Below are 23,513 nucleotides of genomic sequence, written 5' to 3'. Positions count from 1 at the left end.
GTCTGGATCCACGGATTCGTTAAAGATTTCTGTACCATTGGCAGACAGCGGCACGGTGTCACTGTAACCATGACAACAAGTGAATGCTACGTCAGCTGCCTGCTGACACCACATGATTGCGATCCAACTACAAATCCACTGCTACAGACTTATGCATTGGAAATGATACAACGACTGAGCAGCCTTGGCGGAGAATTGCACTCTGGGTGCTTTTCTTGTTTGAATTGCTCTGACTATTTTCTACATGGAGCCATGATGCAGACATGTAGATGGACACAAAACCGAGAAAGTTCTGCTGTTCACATGTATTTTGTAACAATGATAAAGCAGTTAGCCTGATTGGAAACAAGTACTCGGTTATTAACTTTTGTTGTTCTGAGTTTCTACTTTGGAGCCTTTATTTTCAATAGTCAGTAAGAGAAACCCAACATTTCTCTTAATATTTTGCCGTTTCTTGCAGTTATGATGTTCGGCACATGAACTTTCTTTGTTTTATTTGAGTCACATTATATTTGAGCCAAACAGCGAGCCAACGCAGGCCTCAGCACATTTAAAATGTCTTATTTGCCACATAAAAACGACAGAATTCACAGAAGTAGCTTGAATAACCAGCTGATTCACAGTTACAACACAAGTAGTAAAAATGACTAAAACACCGACTCTTCAAACGGGCGCACTGTAACCTCTTGATTCTTCTTTAACCTCGTGTTCAGTCTCTAAAGGCGATGATGATGTTAATGTGGTTTCTGTCTGAGTCAGTCCAACCATGATCAGATCCTGTTGAATCCAGAAACGGCTGTCCATGCCACGACGCGCTGCCAGTTTTGCAACGACTCGGTGCAGAACGGCTCGCTGCATCGAACAACAAACGTTTCGCTTTGAATCAAACATCTGATCCTTCAGAACGCTGCGATGAGTAGGTGCTATTGTATTCACATGTTTTCGGTCCTCTCACATTTCTGCTACGAAGCAAAGACTCATGAGGAGCGCTGCACAAACATGTCTCTGCACACACACACACACACTGGCAGCTGTGCTCTCTCACACACATAAGTTGTTAGAACCTCTGTCCCAGTTCCAGTTTCTCAGATTTGCAGGAGGAAATCCTGAGAAGGAGATAAAAGAATAAAACTGTTCAGAGCTATGTGGCACATCACAGTTAAAATCTGCAGGTGCTCAGCTAATGCTCATACATTATCTGGAACTGGCAGAGTTTGTAACCACTTCAGTTTATTTTAAATGCACAGCTTTGACAGCTGTAGTTACAGGTTGTGTTGAATTTGAACAAAGGGCATAGAGACAGATACACTTCTTTATGTTTTGATGGCATTTTGAGGGCATAATTTGAAAGAAAAACTATAAACACAAGAAAATAATAGCAAAAATAGTCCACACTAGAGTTCAAACGTTTGGGGACACTTAGAAACATCCTTAGTTTTGAAAGATAAGCAGCTTTTTCCAATGAAGACAACATTAAATCAATCAGAAATCCAATCTGGACATTGTTAATGTGGTAAATGACCATTTTGGCTGGAAATGTTTCATGGAATATCTCCATAGGGGTACAGAGGAACATTTCCAGCAACCATCACTCCTGTGTTCTAATGCTACATTGTGTTAGCTAATGGTGCTGAAAGGCTAACTGATGATTAGAAAACCCTTGTGCAGTTATGTTAGCACATGGATAAAAGTGTGAGTTTTCATGGAAAACAAGAAATTTTCCAGGTGACCCCAAACTGTTGACCGGTAGTGTGTGTTCAGTTACCTAATGCCCATGTGTTTCTTCAACTGCCGCCAAAATCAAGGCCACAAAAAGCGACTAGCTCACCATTTGTTTATATAAAGTATTTAATAATTATATTGTATTGAATGAGTATAAGTTCAAATACGTGTATCTTTGCCAGAAGAGCTGCACACAGTAGAAACTAAAAAAAGAAAGAGGTAACTCCATAAACAGTGTTTTTTTTCAAAAAAATTTCCAAGTATATGATTTTCTTCTTCTTTAAGGTTTTTTAGTTTTATTTCCAACATCTACTATGATGTCTCTACTGCGTAATGTAGTCTATGCCGCCACCTTCTGACCACACTAAGCCACATAGTTTATTTGCTCTAAAGCGGTTTATAAGAAAACACAGAAAACCTGCAGTTTCCTTCATCAGGTCTTACCTCTACACTGAGCTGGAGAACTGATCGGACGGTGAAGCTGGACTCCAGATGCTGTGACTGACAGGAGTCTGGTCTGTTAGAGGACCTTCTCCTGCAGATGCTTGGCGTGACCCTTCAAAGAACACATATAGTTGTTTTATACTGTCTTCTCAGATAATACCAGAAGACAAAACACCAATTCATGTTGATTTTTCTTTTTCTATTATTGAATGTGCTGTGGACTTTCAGTTAGGTCGAGAGAGGATGAGGAGGCAAACAGAGAGACACACCGGAAACTCAGATGACTTAGGTTGTGAGGAAGGTTTACCGATGAGGAGAAGTGACACTGACAGAGCAGCAGTACATGCAAGCAATGCCAGCATCAGTTCTGAGGATTCTCTCTGATCTTTGGGTATACGCTGTAGTTGGGAGAAGGTCAGATTTAGATTACAGACCAATATGGAGACAACTAGTTTGCTTCGCCGCGTCAGAATAGAGAATATCTGACCTCCTGCAGTCTGTCTGAAGGCCATTACGACTTTAGAATAGGGAAAGAGTAATTATTCCTTCACAGAGTATCTCTGATTGTAAACTGTGGTTGATGTACACAAATCAAAGTAGTTGTTGAAGCAAAACTTTGTGTTCCAGGGACCTGTAACTATATTGACCAGAACGCTGGAAATCTCCAGAGACGCACGATTAGTTTTTTGTGCTTCCAAAGTGAAAGCGTGCTGTTATTGTCTTCAGTAAATCACTGACAGTCTAGTTGGAGCTTAACTTTCATGCAAGGAAAGCACTATTCTCAAAAAAAACAAAAAAACCAGCAATGTTTTCAACATTACACCCAAAATGCAGAAATTATGACGTTTTGAAATCAGTGTCAATATTAAATGTGACAAATGATGTGCTACTTGTGATATACATGTGTGAAAAATATGTTAAAATTGTGTTTCTCAACTTTTAAGTAGTGGACATCCAGACAATTATACAGCTTCACTTATAGACAGAATTTTGAACAACGCAAAATCTTTTTAGCTAAATGATACACATTAGCATGCTAATATGAAAGAATTAGCACAAAACACAAAGGTAGCGCTTAAATGTGTGTTAGATATTCTGTTTTTAACCAAATGATTTGGTATTTAAAATGATAATGTCATTGGCAGCTTACTGTGCATTACCTGTATAATTATAGATGCACCACAGCCCCCCCATCAGACTGACACCCATCACAAAGGCTGCAAAGATGATTCCTATCACTGGTCCTGTCTGCACCACGGAGCCTGGAGACACAGTGTGAGGCTGGTTAAAGTGTAAACCAGTAAAATGACTGCATGAATGGATGATACTCACTGCTGTGCTCCGGGTCTGGACGGACCACCGGGACAACACTTAGCCTCTTGGTTCTTGGACCAGCAGGCAGCTGTATTTTGGGTACCAGTGAGCTCACAGACTGGGTGACTACCATGGGTCTGGAGAGGTTTCTGGTCTCACACTGAAATGGAAACATAGAAGAAGATCTCTAGGTTAGTTGTAGTGTTGCAGTGACATGATACCTGCTGGCGAACATTTTTTTACTTTAGTGTTTTGTAGCTATTTCACTCCCCCCAAGGAACGAAGCAGAGTTATGTGATGATTGACATACGTTTGTCTGTCTGTTAGCAACATTACTCAAAAAAGGACTAAAGGATTTGGATGAAATTTTTAGGGAAGGTCAGAAATGTCACAAGGACCACCTCATTAGATTTTGGCAGTGATACGCCTTATAGTCTGGATCCACGGCTTTGTTAAGGATTTCCATATGATTGTGAGATAGCAGCATAGCGTCACTGGAACCATGACGACAAGTGAACACATGATTGCGATCCCACTACAAATTGACCACTGCAGATTTGTCGGGACTTATCCGTCAGAAATGACACATGAAACAATTGATTAAATTGTTCCAAGTCAGATAAATTCCCACCGCCCGCTACATATGTAGATCATGCGATTCGGTATCCGTACATAACGTACACATGCATAACAGTGCAATGTCATTTTGTTTGTGGGTACATCTATATTAAATGGACATATTCTATGTTGCCGTGATTTTTGATAAGCAATAACTGATAAAATATGCTGCATTTCTGACAATGCCATATGGGGGAATGAACAGCCTTTTCTTGTTTGTGTACAGAACAGGTCTGCAAACTTACAAAGTCGAATGTTCTCGCTATTGCCCAACAAAAACACTGCTGTCTACATTACAACAGTTTGACAGTTTTAGAAAAACAACTCTTTCTCGCAGGTTTTGGTTTGAAGAATATTCATAGATTAGATGATGATGCACAGTCTTTTCTAATAAAGAAAAAGAAGGGCAAAGACAGCACACTGATGCACAATCTAAGAAGACAAAAATGCAAAGGAAAGCAAAAAAAAAGCACATTTTTTCCAAACACTGAATTACTGCTTCAAGGTGAATTCGACAAGACACTTTAATACGTATTAGTTTTGTGATATGAAATGTCTTCGTTGTTTCTTTACCTGATGTCTTGATGATTTAAATACTAGCGGAGGGATATGGAGTTTCCCCTGACATTCATTCTTCACCGTATCCTTTGTAAGTTCCCCTTTTGTTGGGTCAGAGACACACACTCGAAGGCTGCAGTGGAGGAACTGAATGGAGTTGTTATAAACCGGCCTCAGGATGAAACTAAACCTTAACGGCTGCGTCTCCTCTTCTCCCGCCCTTGTAGTCTTCTTGCCAATCACTGCTTCTCTTCCTCTTCTTTCAGTTATGTGATGAACTTTCTCCACTTCCTCTGTCTCTTCCTTTTCTACTTTACCATCACCTTTAGCCTCTTCCTCCTCTTCCTCTTTTTTCTTTGCGCTGAGGGTCAGTGAGGGATCTGAGGAACAGCCGTCACTTATTGCAGCCCAGAAAGGAGATTTTTTGGGGTCTGACAGAGGAGACACGACACACGAGTTCAGCTGTACGACGTCTGCAGGGGGCCCTTTGGCTGAAATCTGCAGTTAAACACAAGGAAATGGTGATGAGGAAATTGAATTTAGAAACAAAGTCTTGGCTTGCAATATGCTGGCATGATATTGTGCATGAACATGACAAATAAGCAGAAATACACGGACCTCAACATAGACACGGTGATCTGCAGTAATGACACAGGGGCCGATTCGCTTCTGCTCGTAGCGCTCGTTAATAAAAAGCTCTAAAAGAAGAACAGGCCCAGATCTGTGTCTGGGTGTTGGGAGGCGGCTCAGTCCGGGATCAGATCCTGGACCTTCGGGCACCCAGGGGACCAGTCCTGTCTGAGGAGTGTTTACATTATCTTTGGCATCAGCGACAAGACTGGAGGGGCTGGGAACAGCAGCCAAACAGCTAAACTGGGAGGGAAAAACAACAACAACAGGAAATTACAGGTAGAAAACACGGGAAAGAAAATGGAGAACATAAGACACAGACATCTTACATGTATGCCGAGTGGATTTTTAGGCTCGTCTGTCTCATTTAGTGCCAGAGAGGTCTGTCGTATGTGTCTCCATAATAAGACCTGGACAGAGAGGATAAAGAAGGAAACACAGTGAGCTGCTGTTAACAGTAATTCCTCTTACATTTTCTGAAGTAGCTCTCATTCTGAGCGACATAAAGCACACTTGAGAGGAGATTACAAGTTAAAAATTACAAGAACATTCCCTAATAAGTGAATCAGTGTTGTTAGTAATGCCTCATCGACTGTGGTAGGTCACCTGTGGTGTACCACAAGGCTGGCTTTTAGGTCCTCTACTGTTTTCTGTTTCCATGCCTCCTTTAGGTATACGACTTCAAGTGCACGACATCTGCAAGGGACATTTTAGCAGCTGATAATAATATAAACTCGCCACTTTCGTTAACTGTTTTAACCAGATGAACTGTCAGATGTCCAAAAAGATGGCAGAGATCATGTTATCAGCTCATCTGTATTAACCTATTGGCTTAGGGTTATTATTGTTGATATTTTGCCCTAGGAGGTACAGACAGAAAATGAGAAGGAATGAAAAGTAATGAAATACATTTACGTAACTACTGTACTCGTATTAAAGGTACTTGTACTTTACTTAAGTGTTTTGTACTGCTTTTTTATACCTAAACTCATCTGGATTTCAGAGAGAAACATTGCGCTTTCTGCATCACATTTCTTTAGCTATTTTCAACATGAGGATCTGACACCATGGAAAATATACCACCCTTCAAAAAAAAAGTTGCCACCTGGATTTAACTAAGCAAATAGGTAAGAGCCTTCCATTGGATAATTACTGCAGTGATGAATACGTTTCAGCTACAACAACTTCTTTAACCCGAGCTGATGCAGTGAGGAGCTTCTCATTTCTTAAACTACCATTTTGGAAGACATATTCTGTGGTCATGGAAAGGATGTTAATCTGTCTCAGAAGGGTCAAATTATTGGCCTGTATCAAGCAAAGAAAACAACTCAGGAGATGAAACTACTAAAATCAGGATAAGAACCGTCCAACGCATCATTAAAACTTGAAGGATAGTGAAGAACCATCATTTTCAAGGAACAAATGTGGTCTGATGAGTCCAGATTTACCCTGTTCCAAAGTGATGGGGGCAACAGGGTAAGAAGAGAAGCGGATGAAGTGATGAACTCATCATGGCTAGTGCCTACCAGCCGTTAGGGGTTAGGGTTATGATCTGGGGTTGGTCAGGTTCAGCAACGTTTTGTTCCCAAAGAATGAGGTCAGCTGATACCTGAAGATACTGAATGACCAGGTCTTTACATCAATGGAGTTTTTCTTCATGTTCCAAGATGATGATGTCAGGATTCATGGGGATCACACTGAGAATGAGTGGATCAGGGAGCATGAGATGGATTGTCCTCCACAGAGTCCAGAGCTCCGCCCCACTGAGAATCTTTGGGATGTTCTGGAGAAGATTTTGTGCAGCGGTCCGACTCTCCCATCATCAATATAATATAATAGAAAATAAATGCATTTCTAGACAGAAATAACTGCTGTGACATTGCAGAAGCTTATCAAAACAACTCCACAGTGAATGAGTGCCGTCCTCAAAGCTAAAGATGGTCCAACAAAATATTAGAGTGTGTGATTTTTTTTGGCCGAGCAATGTCTAATAAAGCTTTTAAATTGTAACATATTGTTAAAAAATAAATCGGTGGTTTTCAGCCTTCTTAGAAAATGCATTGTGTAGCTCTGCCAAGTACAGATTTTTCTCTCACTCTCAACATTTGAACATATTTTTAATTCAGTGTTGCAACGCATACACCTCATGTCTCTGTTGTTTGTCTTCATCCTTCCTTTCAATTTCCTGCTCTGCCTCTGAGCAGAGATTTTCTCTCACTTAATTTGCCTCTGCGCATAGACCCATTTTTATAATTCAGCAACGTTCTGGTCATGATGACCCGGGTCACAAGTTTCACCAGCACAGCTTCCACTTAGTACAATTCCAAGTTGTCGTTGTGCACCACATGTTTTTGTTTTTACCACTGTCTGATAAGACTCTGACTTCATCTGAAATTCTGATATTTTCCCCAATGGGTGCCAAGAGTTTTACTCTTTCTGGTGTTTGCTCCTTTTCAACCCATCTGTGTGTGTTGGTCAGTATGGACTGCAGTATATCCACAATAATCTGAAACTTTTCCTGTAATTCAGTTTCATTTGAATGATAAAAATCAGTTATAAGAGAAACAAAGCAATATGTAGGATTTGAGAAACAATCCAAAAAAACGTCTGCGTCCCCAGAGGCTTTCTTCTCTCACCATGTTGGAGTACTGCACCCCTCGAGGCTCTCCCAGCAGCAGGCCCTCGGTCCCACAGGAAATCACTGGGAACACCAACAGGAAATGGCTCCCGTTGGACTGAGCCTGGCATGTCGGGTCCTGCAGAGTCACAGCAGCCACCGGGACGGACAAACTCTGAAGGAGAGAGCACCGATATGAGGCCATGGAACTTACAAGTGGTCGCGATCACACAGAAACTAGTACAAGGAACATTTTAGGATCTAGAAATGATCAGATACAGCAGGCTACAAATCCAACACTGCAGCTTCACACCAATGAGAAATAACATTAAACCCACTAAATCCTTTCAACAAACATTTCCTCAACTACAATGACATCTTAAATTTAGCACAGAAATGACTTTCACTGCTGCTTTTTGTAAACTGACATAGATTTTTAAGCCACATTCAGCTGTCATACATAAGACATGAGTATTTGCAGTCAAATTACTCTAATATTCACTGTTGTTCCGCTCCTCAGAAAACAGTAATCGTGTGGCTAAATGTTCTACTAGTTTAGTAATTTATTTTTGGCTGAGTAGCATGCAAAAGCATGATCAGAGTTGTTTTTTTTAATTGTAAATTAGCTGCTTGATGCTAGAAGAGGGAATGATGAGAGTGAGCTATAACAGTGCAGTTATGGGCCAGAAACCAGAAGAATGAGTCGAAAGACGGTAAAAGTAGTGAAATCTGGATTCAAACCATTAAAATGAAGTAATTCTTTTGCGCAAGAATCATCCACACAAACGTGACATCATCACTCAGTGATACCTGGACACATATTTTGCTGCTAGTGCATTAGCATCAGCGGTTCTCCTGCCACATCGCGAGTTCTTCTACAGCCTACTGTTTGTCAGCTGTGGATTCGTGCAGCACAAGCATCTTCTTTGGATGCCCTTAATTTGCATAGCAGCAGCTCCGTCTCTATTTAAATTTCCTAGGAGTGACGAGATGAGGACTTGCATTGGTTTTTTTGATGAGCCACACTAACGAGGAGCTGAGAATCATCAACACTCATCTCTACAGCTACCATTTTGCAGCAGGTAATTTTACAAAATTTCTTCTGGCTACTCAAGCATTCAGTGATTTTCCACTGCTGTTGACCGGGACTGAACCGACTGTCCCTCTCTGGTCTTCATTCTACCGACATTTAATGTAATTATCAGCTGTAAGTTCTCCTTTGTGCTTCGTTTCTTATTGTATAGTTATCGTCCACAGCTATAAAGTGACTGAAACGCTACATAATAACATATAACCTGCTTAGTTTAAACAAATTCAGGTCCATTTGCTTGGTTAGTGCAGCTTTTTTGACTTTTTTTACAATCGCAAACGACAAAAAAAATACACAAATGACACGAACGAGACCAAAAAATGACAAAACAAAAAAGGAGACAAACGACACAGGTGAGACAAAAAAGACGCAAAACGACAAAAGCAATGCACAAAACAACGAATGAAGCAAAACACAAGATGACAAAAATAAGACAGAATACACAAGCGAGACAAAAAGGAAACACAAAACGACACAAAACAAGACACAAAATGACAGAAACATGAGACAAATGACAAGGGTCAAGCAGGAGGAGATGGGGGCAACAAAGACAGGACAACATATTACAAAAATGAGACAAAAAACAAGACAAAGTATCACAAAAATGAGACACAAAGCGATAGAAGCGAGATACAAAATGAGAAAAAAATTAGACAAAAAAGTTTTCAAGCGACATTTTATCTAAAGCGACGTCCATCTGAGAGTAGATACAACACAAGCAAGGATCTAATCAGGAGAAAACAACCTGGATAAGAGCAATAAAACAAGTTCAAGTGCAATAACAGGACCTTGGTGCCTACAACCAGAGCAGGAGGTAAAAGGGTTTATTTACTCTATGTTGCAATCTGTCAAGTGCAAAGGTGTTCAGTGAATAGCTGGATTTTTTTTGTCTTTTCTTATTGACTAAAACCTTTAGTGGAGCAGTTTCTTGCAAAGAATACTGCTTCTGTTTTCGCAAACTGTAATATTTTAATCATTCAAATTCAGCTAGATGGTTAAAAACTGTTCATTCATGTCCTGTAAAGCCTACAACATTTGGGATGTTAAGATTTGCTTCATATTCAAAGTCTTTGCTGCAGCTCAAACATTGCTTCACTACTGGGTCGACTATGATCAGGAGGGAATCCTGCTCCTTCCTTTACGACGTGTTTACGCTGTATCTGATACTGAGGTATGAATACCTGCAGGATGCGTTGGTCCACTGTCACGCTGAGCCGTCCGTCATCACACTTCACCGCGAAACTCTCCACGCCTCCTCCCGCTTGGCCTCCACCGTTCAGCCACTGCCTCAGCCGGCGCTCCTCCGCCCAGGGAGGCTTCACCACCACGGGATTTACTGCCTCCTCTGACGTACAGACAGGAGACACGGAGGCAGCCATGCAGAGATGTTAAACACTCACACTTACACTTCAAAAACCCTTCGTTCAATGTATACATTATGCAGTGCAGGAAGTATTCTGCTTTCGTCTCTCAAGCCTGACAAGGAAAAACAAGCCTTGATTTAAAAAATGAGATGTTTAAGAGGCACACAGGAGTCCTGACCTGTCCCGCCCTCGGTCAGCTGGATCACAAAGCGATTGGCCAGATCAGCCTCGGTGTACGAGGTCACCTTGGAGTAGCCGCTCTGACCGGCCCACATTAGAAGGTCAGTGATGGTGGAAAGGTCGGAGTTCAGGGTGCTGGACACGGTGAGGCCAGGTTCAGCTGGGTAGGACGGAGACACACTGTTGGAGGCCTGTGGAGAGAAATGGAAAAACAAAATCAAAGTATGATCAAAGCCAGAAGATGTGCAACATGTAAGATCTGTGCATGGCCGGTACTTCATTACACAGTCCTAAGTTTGCTGTGCGGTAATCTGCATGGTTTGATTTAAAAACATGCAGCCTGTATGCACAATATTAGCTAAAATAATGAGGGTCCACATTAGCCAAAATTTCCCAATTTACAAGAAAACTAGTTTTCTTTGCTGCAGTGTCTGCTAAAAAACAGTCTAGTCATTTTACAGCTGTTTCATGTATCCTAAAAAAACACAGCAGTTGTTGACATATACACAACTGTACAAAACGTTTGGGGTCACCATGAAAACTCACTTTTATCCATGTGTAAGCATAACTGCACAAGGGTTTTCTAATCATCAATGAGCCTTTCAACACCATTAGCTAACACAATGTAGCATTAGAACACAGGAGTGATGGTTGCTGGAAATGTTCCTCTGTACCCCTATGGAGATATTCCATTAAACATTTTCCAGCTAGAATAGTCATTTACCACATTAACAATGTCTAGACTGGATTTATGATAAATTTAATGTCATCTTCACTGAAAAAAAAAAACGGTCTCTTTCAAAAACAAGGACATTTTTAAGTGACCCCAAACGTTTGAACATCAAAAACAAATTCCTAAACTAATATCTGGAAATGCGATGTGTTTTTCCCTTACATGAACAGTGACGTGACCTCGGACACCGTGAGCAACGATGGCCCAGTTGACAGGAACCGAGCTGCTCAGAATCAGTACAACCCTGTGCGACTTTGAATTGGCCACCGGAGGCACAAGAGAGACAATCACCTCCACCTGCAGAGAGCTGAAGGACACGTAGAGAGAGGAAAGATGGGCTGAGTGGAATGATGTGTAAGAATCTCAGTTGTAGCTATGATAAGAGCTGGTTGAACTCTCTGGACCAATCACAGTCTCCACACTTGTGGATTCACAGACGTTAGGGCTGTACCACTGTCAAATCATTACGTCCATGAAGGCTCTGAAGTGGGATTTTCAACGGCGTGAGTCGACATATCTGTGGACTTTCCTGAGGGACTTGTTCATAGCGTGAATTGGTGATGTACGATTGTGGTCGACCTGCTTCCTACAAAATGTACACAAACCAAGCACTGATGGTGGAGAAGAAATCCCACTAGGAAGTGCATCTAACAGGGACTGCTACCTGGCTGTTCCCTGCTGCGATTATTTCTTCCAAATCAGAGGGGTTATTTAAGCTTTCAGTCAAACATCAGCGGGATTTCCAGATGTTCATGGCTTCCTTGACTTTTGGTTGTGTAAATGTATAAGCTACATGAAAACACAATGTCTCAAACAGGAGGAGATCAACTGAACATCTCATCAAACTGCAAATGAAAGGGGGAAAAAAATCACTTTTAGTTGTAATGGTGATGGACTGTTTTCAAGAAACCTGTGCTGTCACAATACCGTGTCCCATTCTTCTTTTTTTACCCAACTGAGCCCTCAAGAGCTTCAAGCACTAAATCTCTGACACCAGGTAGTTCTGTAAGTGTTTAGTGCTTCTGCCTTAGGGTATGGAGACTGGAACTGGACCTTCTAAATGCAATTAACGGTGCTTTATTGCTTCCTTTTTTATTTCTTTTAGAATCGAATATGCTGGTCCACCGTTTACAAGAGAAAATGAGACGTCACATGTCACATTAACAACATCCAGCATTAGATGATTACACAACCTAGTATACGTCATGGCGTTTCCTACTGAGACCAAGGAAAAGACACAATTTTTCGGACTATTCGACCACAACCAGGGTTTAACTTTTTATGGCCGCATAACAGAAGAACATTTACGCTCTTGCCAGGACTTTCAGAGGATGCATGTTCTCACCCACAGAGCCCTGATCCCGCTGAATGGAGTTTGATCACGTGAACTTCAGGGTTGGATCCTCCGGCCGGCGTGTCGCTGCAGCCCTGCACTTCCTGCTGCTGCAGGTCAGAGGTCATGTAGTTGTGAGAGAGGAACATGGACTGCAGCTGGCACACAGCAGGCAACGTTGGATCTGCGATACGGAGACAAAGCAAGAGATGTTTGGAAGTCAGATCTTTCTCAACGGTCCATCAGACCTCAGCTGAGCTTTGTGTTGTGTCTGGTTGGAACAGAGACAGGAAATGCTGAGGAGATAAAGACCTGAGTTTTAACCCACAGAGTCTAGAGTGCAGATGTTTAGAATAATCATTTATACACACAAGCAAAGACATAATGACATATTCTAAATTTTAACCCTTTAGTTTTGCGTATAACAACTAAAGTTTTAGATCAAAATCTTATACACAAAAGCACCATGTAATGAAAGTCAGCTTCATATGGGAGTTCACATTCTGGGACAAAGACATAGTAAGACACAACACAATGACTGTTGGATAGGTTGAATGAGTGTAGCTTTAGGACTAACATACACTGGGAGAAAACCCTAGTGAGGCCTACAAGACAAAGAAAATAACAGTTTTAGTAACATGATTAAGTGATTAGACTTAATAACTGAATGAGTATAGAAATGGGTATGTGGCATTAATTTAACAATGTGTAAACTGAAAAGTTTGAGATGACTCACCTCTTTCCTTGCCTTAGGTGTTCCAGCCAAAAGAGTCCCCATGAGCTGAAACACCTTTAAAAGGTTCCGGGAGGAACCAATTGTAGGTGAGGAGAGGGGGAGTAGTAATCTCTTCAGGTGATAAAATAAATACCAAAGCTATCAATCGATTAAAAATTTTAATCAGATGAATCACATGGTTTATCTCCACATGAAACTGAGATAATGTTTAATTTTCTGTCTTTTTCTTTGCCTTGTACTGTGTTTAGTTCTTGTGAAAGTACAACCGGATCTCACCATGTGTCTTTCTTTCCCAAAAATGCAACTTGATCTTGTACTCATTGAAGTTTTTGTAAAAATTAATGCTTACTCAGGCTCTTTCTCAGATTTTGATCGCATTTTTCAAATCAATCTATCTATCTATCTATCTATGAGAAACACGATTAAAATGCTGTTTAGCGTTTTCCATGTGGAGTTGCTTGGTTCTGCCACCATCGGATCAACTGCCCATTTGCACATGTGTGATGGTAAGTCTACTTAGACAAACTGCCCGAAATTTGTTTCAAAGATTTTGAGTCATTCTGCACTGCAGATAAATCTTAATTGAATTAAAATTTTTAATAATGGTTAATCACGATAATGGATTAATCTGCATTGACACGTTAATTTTGACAGTCCTAATAAATGCATTGCTTAATGAGGATGTCAGTAGTCGTTTTTAGGAAATAGATGCTTAGTTTTAATGTTGTTAAAAGCAGAGATATGTTATATTTTTGTGAATTTCTTGTGTTTGATTATTTCTGGTTAACCCTTATGTTGGTAGGAGCTGATTAGGGGCTGACTATAAAAGGCTGAGGACAGAGGGAAGGAGCGCCACAACACACCAGTTAACCACCTTGCTTTGTTTTTTGTTTTTGGTTTGCTGTTTGTGTTTTTGTAATGTGAATGTCGGTGAATGAACAGTAGGTTGGTCTGCGCCTTATCTCGCCTCAAGTCTCCTGCTTTATCCAGCTGCAAAACGTTCATCCTAACACACCACGTAGCTGTCATGACAAGGATTCTGGATTCATGGAGGCTCACCTTCTCCCAGGCGGAGGTAGACTCGATTGCCATGTGTTGTGTGCGTCAGAGAGGACAGGTTGCCATGGTGTTTCAGAGCCCAGCGGTGCAGCGCACGGGGACGAAAAGGTAACGAATGAACCTTCAGGACACGTAAATGCAGGGAGTTGGACTCTACACTGGAGTTAGAGGACACCTAGCAGATGGAAACAGAAATGCGACACATTTCTTAAATCCCATTACCATGTCCACAGAGTGTGTTTTTGTCTGTTTCTCTGTGCAGTACTTTTTGTCTCTCCCCTTTACCTCACCCCAGTCGGTCGAGTATAAAAGGCGGACAGGTGAATAAAAGCATCATTTAACACAGATCATTTTATTAACAGTTTTAATCAATTTTCTTCTCCTTCTTCTTCAATTTGTGAACAGACTCATAGCTGTACAGGCAAGAGGCAGAGCAGTGGATGGAGAGACGTGGGAACCAATTTACATATTCACTGATTTGTGCATGATCAGGTACACTAAGCTAAAGGTGTAAAGTTACATGTCAGCTTTGGTAACTGTGTCTAATAATTTTTATATAAAGTATTAGGGCTTTCACTGATGCCAGGAGAGGAACTCTGTGTGCTTAGTTAAATGAGAATTAAAAATGATGCTGTAACCGACCTGCACCAACACTGGGAGGTTAGATGGAAGCCTTTCAGTCTCCAGCCTCCAGCTGACTGGGAGTTTAGAGCTAAGCAGCAGGTTGATGGGTCTCAGGGAGGAAATCGACAGAGACAAAGGCTTCAGCAGCACTGTCACCTGGAGACAGGAGAGAAAAGGGAGGCAGTGAGGTAAATGTGTAAAGCCAGACATTTTGTAGTTCTGATTCCAGAGCTATGTGTTTCTGATCTGCTGTTAAAAGCCTCCCCAGTGTTTACTGCTCTCTTGATCGTAATGCATCAGTTTCTCTCTCTTTTACCCTCACACCAACCAGTCGAGGCAGATGGCCACCCTAAGAGGCCTGGTTCTGCCAAATCTTTCTTTCTTTCAAAAGTAATCCTAAGTGTTTCAGTAGAAGACAACTGGACCTCTTTTTGGTTCTTGCAATGTCAAGCTGACTTCTCGTAAAGAGCTTACCTTACTATGATCTGGATTAGTTAAAAAAAAAGTGATTCTTTTTGTTAAAAGGGAGTTTTCTCTTCTAATTAAAGGGAATCTTGGGAATGGTTAGGTTTCACGTCGTGATATACAATGCACAGATTTGGAGCTATACGAATAAAATTAAATTGTAAATGGTTGAAACCAAAAATAACAGAAAAAGGGACATAAAATATACGGTTATCTGAGCAATATTCTTGATCGATATATTCCACTTTTTAAATTTCTACTGTACATTTCTGTATCTATAAGTTTTCTCACTTTCTGTTGGTTTTTGGTTGGTTTTTTTTTACCAAGGATGCCCGATAATATCGGACCACTGGTATCATCGGCCCGATATTGGCATAAAAATGTAATATTGGTCAACATCGTGATCGTTTTTTTTTTTGGCTATCATGAAAGCTGATAAAATAATGCTTGGATTTTGCCAGGATTTACCAACATGCAAAAGATGACATCATCAAACTGCGTCGTGAAGCGTGTAAACAAGTGTGGCTACAGTAGCAAGCTTGCTGTGCCTGACTAACATGCGGTATTGGTATTGGTTGATATCCGAACCGGAAATTGAGAGTTGGGCAATATCGGCATATCAGTTATTGGGAAAAAGCCAATAACTGACATCCCTAGTTTTTACACCTTATTTGAACAAAGACCTGGCAAACAGTTAGCTACAGTTCAGACTCTTATCTTTAGTCCCTCTGTGAGGTTTCATCAGTTACCTTATTTCCGGGGCTGTTTGTCACTCTTCCCAATGCTACGACATGAGTCTCTTTGTTCCCACGTTCTCTGGCAGCGCAGCCTGGACCTGCCTCAAACTTCTCCAGCTGACCCTGAACAGGATGTTGGGGTCCGACTGAACCAGCTGCTGAACATCGCTGCTCTAAACTGTTAGCTGCGGAGGGACAACAGATACAGGACTGCCTGATGAAGAAGTTCTGGAACTGGAAGGCACTGAAACAAAAGTTCATTTCATATTCCTCAGTGTAAAATAACTAACAACATGAGTGAGAACGATCCTCTGCTCCTACATGCAGACTCTGTTGACTCAGGCCTCAAGAATTTCTTCATCTTTCTTTCTTTGTGTTTTTCTTCTCTTTCTCTCTGTGATATTTGAGCGACACAGTAGACTGATGTTTCTGCATCTGTTTTAATCCCTGCCTGAGGGGGCTGGAAACTTTCCCACAGAAAACTTTTCAACAATTTTCAGTTTCATTCTGACGCTCTGAATAACGACTTTCAGGCAGCGGAAATGTCCTTTTTGACACTAAGGTCTTTATAACAAACTCATCATTGCTGTTGTTCTGTCTGTAAATGGATGTGTTGTTCCAGCTGGATAATGACGTTCTTACCTGACGGACTCCCAGAGAGCAAAAGGAGACAGCAAACAGTCCATCCAACCCCTGACAGTGAAGGCATCATGAAAGGTTCACTACCGGACTGACTTAACGTGACCGCACTGCTTACAGAATCCTATGAACACAATCATACATGAAGATACATCATCTCAGTCGGTTCCTTTTTTGACAAATGAATACAAATAACTTCATCACAGTACACAGATATGAGAAGTGTGAATAAAAAAGAAACAATCAGTAACTATTTGCTCACAAAGCTTCTCAAATGATGGCATTCTTTGTCATATAAGATTATGAATAAATTATCTTTAAGCGTCTGACTGATATTTTGAAATAAGCAATATGAATATATCATCTCAACACAGAGGGAAATTCTAACAGGTTTTTAACTTGTTTTTGAACCTTTTTCTGACATTTTACAGACACACTGACTGATTATATGGAGTGAATCTTGTAGATATGTAAGAAAAATAGATAAAAAAAACAGATTAGTTAAAAAATGATACCTAATTTTTGACTTCAGTTCAGCTCAGGTGAGTTATTTTCCTTTAAAGTTAAAAAAAAAATTTCAAAATGTTTCCTGTATATAATATGTACAGATAGCACACTTTAAATGACAAAAACACAAACACACCTGCAACAGGTCATTATAAAAACTGTATCCTCCACAGATATACTTTCATCGTACATTTACATCTCATAATTTTGACTTTAGTGTAAATAAGCATTGCTTCTTTACATATTTATTGTTAATATCCAGACATTTTTCTCATTTAAAAGCAGAAATGAGCTTCCTTAAGTCAAAAAGTGCATGAAAATCAGTTCTAATATCAATCCACATTATGATCAGGTTCAAGAAAAGGCACAAATCCGTGCAGTTTTATGAACAGCTGTAGATCAGATCAAATATCTGCATCATAAATTATGTACACTGAGAAACACTGTAAAAAAAAAAAAACATGAAACAGCAGTAAAAATGAAACTCTGGCAGCCAAGTAGCAAGAAAAAATGTGGTAAAAAAAAACGCGGAATACTGAAGCATGCACAAAACAGTGAAAATTATGTCATATATCTGTAAAATAATTGATATTTTTGTCTGATTCAAACAGAATTTTACACTGAAACTGCAATATTTTGGTCATATGCTGTAAAAGTAAACAAATAAATTCATACTTTTGTGATTTTTCTAGTTATTCTGCAGTTGCAATAATACACATGAACTGTAAAAATTTCCACACAGTTAAAAACTTTTACAAAACTGTCATTTTTACAGTGTAAAATTCATAACATAATGTCATTTTCCAACTAAAAATATTCCACCATAAAGTTTGGATTGCTCCCACCATGTTGCTATCATAATAACTGAGTTTCCCCAATAAATAGCTTGGAATCCAGCTGGTGTTGCTCTATATTTGTCGTGTCTAAAGTGCACTTCAGGATTTCTGACCCTCTTTCTCCTCAGCTGACACTTTTCTGGAGCGAACATGAGAGCAAAAGTTGGACTCACCTGCGGCGCTGAGGCGCAGAGGGACGGACTCTCTGCTGATCCAGCTGTGGCTTCAGGCTTCACAACTCCACACACGCCCACCTCATTTCCTAAACACACAACCACTTAAGTCACACACACTCTCCCCATGTACAGCCGCGCAAAAATCCTCCCCGCTCTCCGCCGCGCATCTTCATCCAGCTGAGGAGCGCCTTGTGGGGAACGTTCCTCCTATTTTACGCACCGAGGGGGACTGAAGGAGGGGGAACAAGTTGTAAGGACACAATTAAAGGGGCAATGGGAGGGACTGAGGGATGGTGTGACAGAGTGGAGAGAGAGATGGCGAGGAGAGGAATAAAAGGCTTTGGAAACGTCTCCGCGCGTAGATGGCAACAGGAGGGAGGACCAGAGGGAGAGAAGGAGGGAAGAGGAGGGAAGGAGGAGGAGGAGGAGGCCGGACCTCTGGAGTTTGACTGGCAGGTGAAATGAGGAGGGGATGGAGGGACAACACACTAATGAAGTCTCCTCTGAGTCTTTAGGACATTAAAGAAAAAGATGATTTTACACATAATTCTGACTTTGAGTTCAAAAGTTTCTTTCTTCAGTTTAAAACTAAAGGTAACACAGTCTCCTCCAGGTCAGGTTTTGAATTTCATAGGAAAACTTAATATAAAGGCAATAAAACCCCAAACAATGCAGTTTAATTTTCTGTAACTTTTTTGTGTACTTTTTGTAATATGCTTTTATTGTGACTTATTGTCCTTTTATTGTGAATATTGTCCTTTTATTTTGACCTGGTGTCCTTTTACTGTGACTGATTGTCTTATTCTTTTTACCTGCCAATGGACTACGGATTTAAATTAGTATTGTTGCTATAATCCGGCTTATTTACATCTATTGCTATCTAAATAGATGTTCATTAATGTGCACTGTCTCGAAATAAATAAATAAAATTTCTGCAGTCATGTTGGAAGTCATTAAGACTGTGTCCAAAGAGTTCTTAAAGGGACATAACACTGATTTCACACTTGCTTTGACTGAAAGAATTTGTGAAACGTAACATTTTTAATCTAATATAGCAAACTTCTTAGTGAGTATGAGGTGTGACAACAAAGAAACAGGACATTGGTTGATGATCACATGATTCAGCAGCCACACAGTCATGAAGAACATCAGAGTATTTGGGCATCCAGAAGATTTGTTGGTGCCCAAACCGCTCTCCGAAGACTAAAAGATTCGCTATGTTGATGTGTCCTGGGACGTTGTGTAGCAGTCTGAGGGCAACGACTTCCTGGACAACATCTTCCCTGTGGATGAGACTTAGTTCTTCCAAGAAGACCCTGGGACCAAGCAGCAGAGCCTCCAATGTCCAAATCATCCAATAAGATGATCCTGATCAACTCTTTATTCTATCCCAGTCGATCAGCCATCACTCTGACCGTCAGTCTACGATCCACACCTTGACCTTCTGGATGTTGGCATCAGTTTTTGTTGAGGGACGTCCTGGTTTTCCATCATCCTCTGAACTTCTTAGAAACGTGAACAGGACATTGTTTGCTTCTTGTACACATCTTTCAGCATGACAAGGGTTTCTTTTGGATTTTATACCTTTGCTCAAGATTCATTCTGTGACAGAGACTCCTTGACTGGAGCAAGAAACCCACCTGTGAAGAGAAAGACAGAAGTCGGTTGAACTGTTGAGATGTTAGGCGACACTGTCATATACTTCTTTACTGTGTGAACTGCAACCGATGTCCTGTTTCTTTTTTGCCACATCTCCGAGTTGCTAATATTGAACATATACAGAGCATCATTAACGTCTGTTTGGAGTTGTGTGCCATTTTCACACTTCTTTTAGCTCCATTTTTGGTCTCCACCATCTCCTGTGGGAAATCTGTCTCTTTAACGGCTAAATGCTACACTTTGTCCACTTGCCAGTTTCCAATTATATTGTGCCAGACGTTGAGGAGGTGGTGTACGGTGCTTTCATTTTCTTTTTACAGATTTTTCTTTGGAAACGGAGCAAAAATTATACTATGAGAATAGTGAAAGTGAAACAAAAATTGTGACTTGGACAGCTCAGCAATGAGATGTTTTTGAAAGATAAATAGAAGATTCATGTGATAACTCTCCGTAGGTTTACTACTGCAAGTAACCCCTTTCAGTTTATTTCTAATAAAAATAATGCTGTGAAAACAATTTTGAGTGGCTTTGAAGTTGCTTTCTACCTTAAAAACTGACAAAACAACCTTGATGATGTAGGTTGGATTAAAATAAACACCACATGTATCATGTCAAACATCCTACATAATTTATTCAGCCTTTGTTGAAGCACTAAACTTCCATTTTTACCATGCACATGTACGTAACTGTTGTGTGTTAAGTATGTATTTAAATTGTACTGAATTTTTTGGCCTTACCAGTGGTGGGGTGTCTGTTCTTCTGCAGCTGTGGTCACCTGGCTGGATTTTAAATATTACTTCATTTATTTAATTTGTGCTAGGATATTAGATATTTTCCATTTGTTTATTGTTATTCCTTTGATTATTCAGAGCAATCACACTGTTTTTTTGTGGGTTTTTGTTGCTAGTTTAGGTGTAGGTGACTTATGTTTCCCCCTACTGTTTGTAAATGCTCTGCTCAGCCAGTAGATGTGCACTTTCCCTTCTGTTTAATATATTTTGAGTCTTTTATGAATTTGTCTAATCAGTGCAGTCGGTGCTGGGTTATTTAGTTCCCTATAGCCTTAGTTAAGTTCTGTTCTTCTGACCTCTTTTATGGGTCTGGATTTATTATCTGAGCTTTTAACTCAAATAATAAAACAGGTGAGTTCAAACAGGTCAGTTCTAGAATAATTCACAAACAAGAAAATTAGCCATAGTGGCCAGAATAGTTTTGGTGCCATTCTGTAAACATGTTTATTTCTACCGTAATGTTGGAATTTTTAATATGGGGACCAATTAGGAATGACTCAAGCGTCCATTAGAGGATCTTTCAGGGTGCGTCCACCTCTGCTGCTTCAATTTTTACCGTTCTTATTCTGTGTTAGTGCTTCTGTTTATACACCAGAGCAGTTTGTCCAGCTGTACAACATGGGTACAGACTGAACTAATTAGTTGGTATCATTATTTGTCCAAATTCAAGAATTCCTAATCATTTCAAATGGTCTGTTTGCCCAAAAATGATTTACCATGCTGTGGATGTGGGTTTCTCTTTATTCTTCTTCAAAAACATCGGTGCATTGAACAGAGTTCCTGAGTAATCTGTGACATTTTGCAAACGGAACGAAATATGCAGCCAAATTCCAGGTCACATTTCTGTTTCCACTCGTCTTTACTGTGAGCGAAACTGTTGCACATTGTTTTGTCACAAAAATAACTATTTTCTTAAGTGTTTTTTGACAGTTTCACCCAGTGTGTCAGTTAGCATGTTTCTTCTGTGCCCACGTGATTCCTGTTAATAATTACAGGAATATTTCAATTGATTTTCATTTCAGGAGACTATTAAGAACACCACCTGGGACCCTCGGCTGCTCGGATATTTTTCTCAAATTACATTTTACCTGTTTGATTGATCCACTAAATCCATCCGAGCGTTTGTGGGATTCAAGACATCAAGCATTCTGATGTCAGTGTGACCAAGACACAAAATTACATGAACATCTGTCTGCTGGGGCTGCACAGTGAGTCGGTGGTCAGCGCTGAAGCCTTGCAGCTAGAAAATCTCTGGTTCACATCCTGGCCTTCCTGGGATCTTTCTGCATGGAGATTGTATGGTCTTCCTGTGCATGTGTGGGCTTTCTCCAGGTTCTCCAGCTTCTTTCCTCAGTCCAATGCTGCTGAGGTTAATCGGTGACTCTAAATTGTCCGTAGTTGTTAATTTGAGTGTGATAGTTTGTCTCTATGTGTAGCTAATGAGAATTAAGCGGTGTATAGGTAATGGATGGACGGATCTGTCTGCTGTTCTGTGTAGCCTCTGAATTCAAAGAAACTCCACAAACATCTGTGCAATCAGTTGTCAGTAACTTCTTTTAAATTACTGCTTAAAACACACTTTTACAGATTTGCTTTTAGCTTTATTTCGTTGTAGTGTTTTATTCCGTTTCATTTCCTGTTTATTTTAGATGTTCTCTCGTTTAATTTTACTCTTAGCCGTGATGTCATCTCTCTAATTCTGTTTTTTTTTACTTGTAATTTTAACCCTCAATCTTGTTCTTTCATTTTCAAAATGCCTCGTTCCCTTGTTTGAATTGCATACTACATAAACAACAAAAACAGGACCAAATATGACAAAAATGAGACACAAAACGACAAAATGAATGATTTTACTTTATGATCAAAACAACTTGTCATGGTCTAGAAATTATTTGAAATTTATAGTTTTACTCATTTACAATCTGCGGTTAATGTCTTCTTTGTAATTTCTACACTTTACAAAGTCGTCCCACCGGCTGGATCAGACCCTCTGGAGGGCCGGTTTTGGCCCGCAGGCCGCATGTTTGACACCCCTGATGTAGAGTGTGACTGATGAAGCAGGGGGGTCCTGGTCGACCTGCCTGTGTGGAAAAGAAAACCCTAATTGGTGCAATTTGTATTTCTAAGCAGTGCTTTGTGCTGTAAGGTTAAATCAATTATTTTCCTGCAGCTTCAACCAAAATCTTTGCATCATTATATGCTCATCTAATCAAAATAATGGTTCTCACCTCTTCTTGGGTTTTCTCCTCAGTGGGGCATGAGGGCAAGCGAGTGATTTGTTAGAGCAAATCTTTGTAAATTGGGCTTCATATGGTGTTGGCGCCACTAAAGAGGGCTCTTACAGCTAATGACCCATAGTAGGATGGGTATAAAAGGCAGCTAGTTGCTTTCAGTGTCACTGAAGGGCTGACCAAGGGTTCACCACACTGAGCTTCAGCAAACCTAATGCTGCTGTCACATAAAGAGGATTTGCCCATTTCTAGAAGCAATCAGTCTGTAAATACAATGTGAACCTGCTGTAGAAGTTACATTAAGTTGCTGCTGAGCAAAAAAAAGCTCAAAATGTACCTGTACACTTCCCATTTTCATCATAGGCAGGATTGGTTGAAGGCTGTGTGCCCAAACAGTTTGTGTAACCAAGAAAAAACAACCCCTGACAATAAATAATTAATGCCTCAAAG

At 40.3% G+C, this 23,513-nt stretch overlaps 1 protein-coding gene across 1 annotated transcript; it reads right to left on the bottom strand.

Moving 5' to 3' along the window:
* Window positions 1-477: 477 nt before the first annotated feature.
* engl (endoglin, like) lies at window positions 478-18,857 on the bottom strand. Its single transcript, XM_022210785.2, has 17 exons — window positions 18,380-18,857; window positions 16,867-16,987; window positions 16,237-16,409; window positions 15,041-15,178; window positions 14,399-14,573; window positions 12,616-12,787; window positions 11,433-11,577; window positions 10,536-10,728; window positions 10,175-10,338; window positions 7,923-8,078; window positions 5,616-5,696; window positions 5,275-5,529; window positions 4,672-5,154; window positions 3,499-3,640; window positions 3,327-3,428; window positions 2,167-2,278; window positions 478-1,106 (listed from the first exon to the last, which is right to left on the bottom strand). The coding sequence occupies exons 2-16, from the start codon at window positions 16,934-16,936 to the stop codon at window positions 2,169-2,171; spliced, it is 2,559 nt and encodes an 852-aa protein (XP_022066477.2). The 5' UTR covers window positions 16,937-16,987; window positions 18,380-18,857; the 3' UTR covers window positions 478-1,106; window positions 2,167-2,168.
* Between the last annotated feature and the right edge of the window lie 4,656 nt (window positions 18,858-23,513).

This window comes from Acanthochromis polyacanthus, chromosome 21 (assembly GCF_021347895.1).
Source record: "Acanthochromis polyacanthus isolate Apoly-LR-REF ecotype Palm Island chromosome 21, KAUST_Apoly_ChrSc, whole genome shotgun sequence".
NCBI classification, from domain to species: domain Eukaryota; kingdom Metazoa; phylum Chordata; class Actinopteri; family Pomacentridae; genus Acanthochromis; species Acanthochromis polyacanthus.
This window is presented reverse-complemented; position numbering and strand designations above follow the sequence as displayed.